The following is a 10,000-nucleotide window of genomic DNA, read 5'->3' on the forward strand; positions in this document are numbered from 1 at the left end:
CCTCCGTGCATCCTCGGCTCAGGCCCAGGGTTCCTGCAGGACCGGCCGCGGCCAGGAGCAGTGTTGCAATGGAGGATGTGACGTCATGCAGCAGCAGCAGGAACAGCTGGGAGCAGCAGGCGACCCCAGGCGTGAGGACCTACACTTGTGACCACTGCGGCAAAGTGTGCTCCACCAAGGCTGCCATTGCCAGACACGTCCTCTCCCATGCCGGCAAGACAAGGCTGAGAGGCAGGAGTGGCCCCACTGAACACACTGCCACCCACACTGGCGGCAGGAACCACAAGTGTGACCACTGCGGGAAGACATTTGCCCGGAAGAGTCATCTCTCCTCACACATCCTCACCCACACTGGGGAGAGAAAGTTCCAGTGCCTGGAGTGTGGGAAAAGATTTACCCTGAAAGGTGATCTTCACAGACACATCCTCACCCACACTGGGGAGAGAAAGTTCCAGTGCCTGGAGTGTGGGAAAAGATTTACCCGGAAAGGCCATCTTGACAGACACATCCTCACCCACACTGGGGAGAGAAAGTTCCAGTGCCTGGAGTGTGGGAAAAGATTTATCCGGAAAGGCCATCTTGACACACACATCCTCACCCACACTGGGGAGAGAAAGTTCCAGTGCCTGGAGTGTGGGAAAAGATTTACCCTGAAAAGTAGTCTTGACTCACACATCCTCACCCACACTGGGGAGAGAAAGTTCCAGTGCCTGGAGTGTAGGAAAAGATTCACCCTGAAAGGTGATCTTAACAGACACATCCTCACCCACACTGGGGAGAGAAAGTTCCAGTGCCTGGAGTGTGGGAAAAGATTTATCCAGAAAGGCCATCTTGACACACACATCCTCACCCACACTGGGGAGAGAAAGTTCCAGTGCCTGGAGTGTGGGGAAAGATTTATCCGGAAAGGCCATCTTGACACACACATCCTCAGCCACACTGGGGAGAGAAAGTTCCAGTGCCTGGAATGTGGGAAAAGATTTATCCGTAAGGATTCCCTTGACACACACATCCTCACCCACACTGGGGAGAGAAAGTTCCAGTGCCTGGAGTGTGGGGAAAGATTTATCCAGAAAGGCCATCTTGACACACACATCCTCACCCACACTGGGGAGAGAAAGTTCCAGTGCCTGGAATGTGGGAAAAGATTTATCCGTAAGGATTCCCTTGACACACACATCCTCACCCACACTGGGGAGAGAAAGTTCCAGTGCCTGGAGTGTGGGAAAAGATTTACCCTGAAAAGTAGTCTTGACACACACTTCCTCACCCACACTGGGGAGAGAAAGTTCCAGTGCCTGGAGTGTGGGAAAAGATTTACCAGGAAGGATTCCCTTGACAGACACATCCTCACCCACACTGGGGAGAGAAAGTTCTAGTGCCTGGAGTGTGGGAAAAGATTTACGTTGAAAGGTCATCTTGACAGACATCCTCACCCACACTGGGGAGAGAAAGTTCCAGTGCCTGGAGTGTGGGAAAAGATTTACCCTGAAAGGTCATCTTGACACACACATCCTCACCCACACTGGGGAGAGAAAGTTCCAGTGCCTGGAGTGTGGGAAAAGATTTACCCGGAAATACCATCTTGACACACACATCCTCAGCCACACTGGGGAGAGAAAGTTCCAGTGCCTGGAGTGTGGGAAAAGATTTACCCTGAAGCGTTCTCTTGACAGACACATCCTCACCCACACTGGGGAGAGAAAGTTCCCAGGCCTGCAGTGTGGGAAAAGATTTGCCCTGGCAATACCAGTGGTGACTTGTGGGTGTGGTGTGGTGACTGGCCACAACATTACTGCCACAAACCAGCTGGCAATACCAGTGGTGACTTGTGGGTGTGGTGTGGTGACTGGCCACAACATTACTGCCACAAACCAGCTGGCAATACCAGTGGTGACTTGTGGGTGTGGTGTGGTGACTGGCCACAACATTACTGCCACAAACCAGCTGGCAATACCAGTGGTGACTTGTGGGTCTGGTGTGGTGACTGGCCAAAAGGTTTATCTTGCAATGTAATGTTGACAAACATCCTCACCCACACTGTGGTAAGGAAGTACAGGTGTGGTGTTTGTGGCAGTGTTTGTGTAGCAAGAGTGGTGTTGCCAGACACATCCAAACACACCTGTGGGGGGTGAGGTGTTGTGGATGTGGTGGTGGTGTGTGAGGGACTTGGAGTGACTAGTGTTTGTGTGTTGTTACTTTGTACTCAAGTGTTGGAATAAACTTTTGTTGCTAGAATGCTGAGTTATGTTGTTAACAGTACTTAATGTGTGTGTGTGTGTGTACAAAATGGCCAGTATTAATCCTCACATGACAAACACAGCAGTGGATGACTGGAATAGACTCAGTAGTCAGGTTGTTAGTGCAGAGTGAGTCATTACAGAGCTTTGAAGTGTTAGACAAGTGTTTGGACAGGGCTGACAGGTGGAAACAGACAGGTGTGTTTTGTACAGGGACTGCCACGTGTAGGCCTGATGGCTTCCTGCACCAACCCTTGTGTTCTTGTGTACTACTACTACTACCACCACTACTACTATTAATAATAATAAAACACTTCATTTCTTCACTCTTATAATATATTACAACATCCATTTTCTTCAAATATAAGCTGGAAAATTGTTATTAAAATTATTCAAAAGTAAACCCATTCACTCTTCTTCTTCATCAACAATTTGGCTTAGAAGAAGAATAACAACAATAACACCACCAATAACTTACAACTCCACTATAACTCGCTGTTATATATAAAATGCATCCACTTATGAAAATATACGCTGTACATGATACAGTGTGTGTAGGACAGAGAGAGAGATAGAGAATAAAGAAGATAACAAATGCATGGAGAGAGAGAGAGAGAGAGAGATCCAAATAAAACCATTTCAAAACATACATAGATACATATATACATACAACAACAACAACAACAACAATAATAACCACAAAAAAATAATAAAAATTGCTACATATCATTATTATTATTGTTGTTGTTGTTGTTGTTGTTGTTGTTGTTTGGTTTGTTTTGTTGTTCTGTCCTTGGCGAGTACCTTCTGACAGACCCGCAGGAGGGAACACGGGAAGGAAGCAAGAAATGGAGCAACTAAAGAAAATGGACGAAATACAGGAAGGACTTTAAGAAAATACAAAGAAAATGGGGAAGATGCAGAAAAATAAAGGAAAAATTAATAAATCTACAAGAAATAAAGGAATAATGATGGAGGAACTGAAATATAATGGATAAACAGGAAGAACAAGGAAATGGAAAAGAATAAAAAATAATAATGACCTAAATGTGAATATAAATAAAATAGATAAACAGGAAGGACGAGGAAATGCAAAACAATAAAATAATAATAAAAAATAATAATAATAATCCAAATGTGTATAAATGAAGAATAAAAGAAATAAAACAATGAGGAATGAAAGAAAACATGTAAACAACAAATAACAATAATGCTGAAATGTTGATAATTGAAGGAAATAACAAGGAATGGAAAAGAAAAAACAATGAAGTGAAAAAAGTAAATTAGGAGGAATGAAAACGAATAAATAGATAAAAAATAAATTAATGAAAGAGGAAGGAAATTAATAGATAAATGAAAATAAATTAAAAAATATATAAAAGAAAGAAAATAAAGAAAAAGAAAAGAATAAATAAATAAAAAAAAATAATAGACAGACAGACAGACACATATACACAAGATAAAACAATATATTGCACATTCATTTTGGCACGGTGAGAGAGAGAGAGAGAGAGAGAGAGAGAGATTCTTTAAAATAATAATTAAGAAAATTAGAAAATATGTGTGTGTGTGTGTGTGTTTATGTAGGAGGGACACAGGCCAAGGGCAACAAAAATCCAATGAAAAAAAAAAAAAAGGCCACTGAGATGGCAGTCCCATAGAAGTGTCCAAAGCTGTAGTAAAAAATACAGGCTAAGTGTGTAGAAGCCTCCCTCTTGCAGGAGTTCACGTCACAGGAAGGTGGAGATACAGAAGCAGGCAGGGAGTGCACAGTTTGCCAGAGAAAGGGATGAATGACTGAGAATACTGGTTAACTCTTGCATTAGAGAGGTGGACAGAATAGTGGTGAGAGAAAGAAGAAAGTGTTGTGCAGCGAGGCCGCGGGAGGAGAGGAGGCATGCAGTTAGCAAGATCAGAAGAACAGTTAGCATGATAATAGCGGTAGAAGACAGCTAGAGATGCAACATTGCGGCGGTGAGAGAGAGGCTGAAGACAGTCAGTTAGAGGAGAAGAGTTGATGAGACGAAAGGCTTTTGATTCCACCCTGTCTAGAAGAGCAGTATGAGTGGAACCCCCCCAGACATGTGAAGCATACTCCATATATGGAACGGTTAAGGCCCTTGTACAGTTAGCAGCTGTGGGGCTGAGAAAAACTGGTGGAGACGTCTCAGAACACGTAATTTCATAGAAGCTGTTTTAGCTAGAGATGAGATGTGAAGTGTCCGGTTCAGATTATAAGTAAAGGACAGACTGAGGATGTTCAGTGTAGAAGAGGGAGACAGTTGAGTGTCATTGAAGAAGAGGAGATAGTTATCAGGAAGGTTGTGTCGAGTTGATAGATGGAGGAATTGAGTTTTTGAGGCATTGAACAATACCAAGTTTGCTCTGCTCCAATAAAAAATTTTAGAAAGATCAGAAGTCAAGCGTTCTGTGGCTTCCCTGCGTGAACTGTTTACCTCCTGAAGGGTTGGACGTCTATGAAAAGACGTGGAAAAGTGCAGGGTGGTATCATCAGCGTAGGAGTGGATAGGACAAGAAGTTTGGTTTAGAAGATCATTAATGAATAATAAGAAGAGAGTGGGTGACAGGACAGAACCCTGAGGAACACCACTGTTAATAGATTTAGGAGAAGAACAGTGACCGTCTACCACAGCAGCAATAGAACGGTCAGAAAGGAAACTTGAGATGAAGTTACAGAGAGAAGGATAGAAGCCGTAGGAGGGTAGTTTGGAAATGAAAGCTTTGTGCCAGACTCTATCAAAAGCTTTTGATATGTCCAAGGCAACAGCAAAAGTTTCACCAAAACCTCTAAAAGAAGATGACCAAGACTTAGTAAGGAAAGCCAGAAGATCACCAGAAGAGCGGCCTTGACGGAACCCATACTGGCGATCACATAGAAGGTTGTGAAGTGATAGATGTTTAAGAATCTTCCTGTTGAGGATAGATTCAAAAACTTTAGATAGGCAGGAAATTAAAGCAACAGGACGGTAGTTTGAGGGATTAGAACGGTCACCCTTTTTAGGAACAGGTTGAATGTAGGCAAACTTCCAGCAAGAAGGAAAGGTAGATGTTGACAGACAGAGCTGAAAGAGTTTGACTAGGCAAGGTGCAAGCACGGAGGCACAGTTTCGGAGAACAATAGGAGGGACCCCATCAGGTCCATAAGCCAGCGAAGGCATGGAAAACATCATTACGAAGAATTTTAATAGGTAGCATGAAGTAGTCAGAGGGTGGAGGAGAGGGAGGAACAGGCCCTGAATCATCCAAGGTAGAATTTGCAGCAAAGGTTTGAGCGAAGAGTTCAGCTTTAGAGATAGATGTGACAGCAGTGGTGCCATCTGGTTGAAATAAAGGAGGGAAAGAAGAAGAAGCAAAGTTATTGGAGATATTTTAGTCTTTAGAGGGCAGGCTGTGACTGACCCCTTGTGGTGTGACACACAAAGTGACGGGAGGGGACCTTGTACCTGTGAGTGCCTGTGTGAACTGAATGTCTTCCACAATGCAGATGATTTATTTAGGGTGATGACTTCAGTTGGCCTGCAGCACTTACTTGAGGCGAGTTAGAATGGAATAAAACTTAAACGATATTGTATGTGATTTTTAGATAGTCACCGCGTAACACTTTGTGGTGACTTGCTGCAACTCACAGGAACCACGACACACACCTGCCACACCATCTCTCCCTCTCTCTCTCTCTCTCTCTCTCTCTCTCTCTCTCTCTCTCTCTCTCTCTCTCTCTCTCTCTCTCTCTCTCTCTTTCTCTCTTTCTCCACACACACACACACACACACACGAACAAACTTGTTATTGTTCAATGCCTCAAAAACTCAATTCCTCCATCTATCAACTCAACACAACCTTTCAGACAACTATCTCCTCTTCTTTAATGACACTCAGCTGTCCCCCTCTTCTATACTGAACATCCTCGGTCTGTCCTTTACTTATAATCTGAACTGGAAACTTCACATCTCATCTCTAGCTAAAACAGCTTCTATGAAGTTAGGTGTTCTGAGATGTCTCCGACAGTTTTCCCCACCTCCCAGCTGCTAACTCTGTACAGGGGCCTTATCCGTCCATGTATGTCCGGGGTGGGGGGGGGGGGAGAGTTCCACTCATACTGTTCTTTAAGACAGGGTGAAATCAAAAGCTTTTCGTCTCATCAACTCCTCTCCTCTCAGTGACTGTCTTCAGCCTCTCTCTCATCGCCGCAGTGTTGCATCTCTAGCTGTCTTCTACCGCTATTTTCATGCTAACTGCTCTTCTGGTCTTGCTAACTGCATGCCTTCCCTCCTCCCGCGGCCTCGCTGCACAACACTTTCTTCTTTCTCTCACCACTATTCTGTCCACCTCTCTAATGCAAGAGTTAACCAGTATTCTCAATCATTCATCCCTTTCTCTGGTAAACCCTGAACTCCCTGCCTGCTTCTGTATTTTCACCTTCCTATGACTTGAATTCCTTCAAGAGGGAGGCTTCAGCATCCTGTATCCTGTTTTCTTGACTTCCGCTTTGGACACTGTTCGGGGACCGCCAACTCATGGTTTTATTTTTTTATTTCATTTTTTTTTTTTTTTTTTGTTGCCCTTGGTCGGTGCGCCTATTGCAAAAAAAAAAATAAATAAATAAATAAATAAAATAAAATAAAAAAAAAAAAATAGGAAGTCCATAAACAGCTAATAAAATAGTAAGATTTGATGAGGTATCAGATTTGTTTACCATTTGAAGTGAGTCGATCACAAAACAGCGTGACAAACATTAACAAAGCGAGCCATTTTGCTGCAAGCGTGACAGACTGACCAGGAGCTCTGGCCACCTTGTGGTTACCTTAGGAGATCAGTGGGTAGTGTTGCTAAGTGTGTGTGTGCGTGTGTGTGTGTGTGTGTGTGTGTGTGTGTGTGTGTGTGTGTGTGTGTGTGTGAGTGTGGGTGGACTTCTGAAAACGTTCATGAAGTGGGAGGATTCTTGGAACACACACACACACACACACATTCTCTCTCTCTCTCTCTCTCTCTCTCTCTCTCTCTCTCTCTCTCTCTCTCTCTGAACATTATTCCTCAGATTGATACCTTAAGCTGTATATGCTCCAAGCTTCCACATATATTTTTTAAAAGGTATTATTATTATTATTATTATTATTATTATTATTATTACTATTATTATTATTATTATTATTGAATTGCGTAACCTTGCTAACAATACAGCATCTTCTATTATTATTTTTTAGGTTCATGTTCATTTCGGTGTTTCCCTTTTTTTTTTTTTCTTCTCTTACGAATGTGATGATATTTTCCTTTACAAAACTAATATTATCTACTTTACTTATTTGTCCGCTTATTTATTTTATTTTTACTTTTTTTTATTGTTTGTTTAACTATTTATTTATTTTTACCACACTTTTCCTCGTAAGGTCTTTAAATAAACTTGATTTTATTTCTTATATAATAGGAAAGTGAGCGTTCTAAGTTTCTATTTCTTATTGTTTTTCTTATTCTCCTCGTTCTTTTTTTTTTTTTTTCTCTCTGGTGACAGATTAACAACATTTCTACATTCCAAAGGCTCTTGTTGAAGTGACGCAGGCTTTTAAGGGTGTTTTTAGGGTTGTGGTGACAGATTAACAACATTTCTACATTCCAAAGGCTCTTGTTGAAGAGACGCAGGTTTTTATGGGTGTTTTTAGGGTTGTGGTGACAGATTAACAACATTTCTACATTCCAAAGGCTCTTGTTGAAGAGACGCAGGTTTTTAAGGATGTTTTTAGGGTTGTGGTGACAGATTAACAACATTTCTACGTTCCAAAGGCTCTTGTTGAAGTGGCGCGGGTTTTTTATGGGTATTTTTAAGGTTTCTAAGGTTCTGGTGACAGATTAACAACATTTCCACATTAAGAACAGGGTAAGAATTCTTGAGAACCTGGTTAATAATAAATATCGCCTTAGTGTGAGAGAGCAAAACGTTTTAAATTTTGTCTTTTATGGTTGTGGTGACAAATCAATAACATTTCTACATTATGAACAGGAAAAACACTCTTGAGAACCCGGCCAGTCATGTCTGTGGCCTTGGAGAGGAGTCCTGGTGAGAGAGAGAGAGAACGTTTCTGAACACGGTCCATAAAACTCTACAAATGGCATTAGCTCGTATCCTCTCCGGGTGTCACGTAAACAAAACCTCGTGGTCAGTGTGACGTGTGACACTGAACACTCGCTGGCGTCCACCCAAGACGGCAACCAGCTGTTATCCGCCTCGTCTGTGTCTTGCCCATGAAGAAGTGCTTTGAAGAATGTGGATGAAAAGACAAAAAGAAAAGAAAACAATCCCTGATAGACAGAACAGCATAAGACTACAACAAAACCACAGGAGAAAAGAAAAGAAGAAAAAAAAACAGGATGTAATCTTGGAAACCATTAACAACAGCATAACATAAACAAAAAACTATACATAAATCTTGGAAAATAAGGGAAAAGAAGACAAAAAAGGGAATAGCAAATAACAGAAACCAATGGAAAGTGAAGAAGAAAACACGCCAGAGAGAGCCGTTGCAAAGGCGACATCTGACTGACCTCATCCATAACTTTAGCGAACTGCAGGGTGTCACGGTGGTACCTCCAGTGTGTGGCGTGTGCAGGGTCGTGGCAGCATCTCTATGGATGTGTGGGCGTGACGTGGCAGTGATCAGATGTGCTAGAAAACTTTGAATACAGATTTGGGAAAGGAAAAGGACTAAGGAAAGTTCATTGTGGTTAGAAAGCATTGGAGTGGGTGATCAAAAAAGCCAAACAAAGAACAAATCACTAAAAGATAAAAAGTGTGTGCCTCTGTGGTGACCAAGGCGTCCCAGGAAGACCACCAGATCAAGCCAGACCAGACCAGACCAGAGAGAGGATAAGGGTGAGTGTGTGTGTGTGTGTGTGAACTTTGGTATTTGAAACACTGAATCATTGCTCGAGACACTGAGGCCCAGGCACGTGTGTGATTGTGTGTGTGTGTGTGTGTGTAGGTGGCGAAGAAAAGGAATGGTGGGTGTACGTGGGTGTATGTGGGCGGCAGGGAAGGGGAATTGTAGAAATGTGGGCGTTTGGATGGCAGGGAAGGGAATGGTGTGGCGTGTGGGCGTGTGTGGGCGTCTGGATGGCAGGGAAGGGGGGAATACAGCGCCTAGTCGGAAAGAATGTCATATGGAAATGTTACACTGTTGTGAAGGCTGCCAGTAATGAACACACTCGTCTCATAATGGTGGGCACAGCCTAACCTAACCTAACCTAACCTAACCTAACCTGACACCAACCTAACCCAACCTAACCTAACCTAACCTAACATAACCTAACCTAACCTAACCTAACCTAACCTAACCTGACACCAACCTAACCCAAGCTAACCTAACCTAACCTAACCTAACATAACCTAACCTAACCTAACCTGACACCAACCTAACCCAACCTAACCTAACCTAACCTAACCCAACCTAACCTAACCTGACACCAACCTAACCCAACCTAACCTAACATAACCTAACCTAACCTAACCTAACCTAACCTAACCTAACCTGACACCAACCTAACCCAACCTAACCTAACCTAACCTAACCTAACCTAACCTAACCTGACACCAACCTAACATAACCTAACCCAACCTAACATAACCCAATCCAACCCAACCTAACCTAACCTGACACCAACCTAACCTAACCTAACCTAACCTAACCTAACCTGACACCAACCTAACCTAACCTAACCCAACGTAAAGTAACCTAACCTAACCTAACCTG

General features: G+C 42.8%; 1 protein-coding gene across 1 annotated transcript in view; it reads left to right on the forward strand.

Annotated features, from left to right (window-relative positions):
* The window catches only part of LOC135096254 (gastrula zinc finger protein XlCGF58.1-like), a 4,626-nt gene extending 2,060 nt beyond the window's left edge, over positions 1-2,566 (forward strand). Inside the window, exon 3 of the mRNA XM_063997621.1 lies at positions 1-2,566. This exon is cut by the window's left edge and continues 30 nt beyond it. Within this exon, the coding sequence (XP_063853691.1) occupies positions 1-1,379 (1,379 nt within the window). The 3' untranslated portion in view covers positions 1,380-2,566.
* Positions 2,567-10,000: the final 7,434 nt, after the last annotated feature.

Source organism: Scylla paramamosain, unplaced genomic scaffold (assembly GCF_035594125.1).
Source record: "Scylla paramamosain isolate STU-SP2022 unplaced genomic scaffold, ASM3559412v1 Contig3, whole genome shotgun sequence".
Lineage (NCBI taxonomy): Eukaryota > Metazoa > Arthropoda > Malacostraca > Decapoda > Portunidae > Scylla > Scylla paramamosain.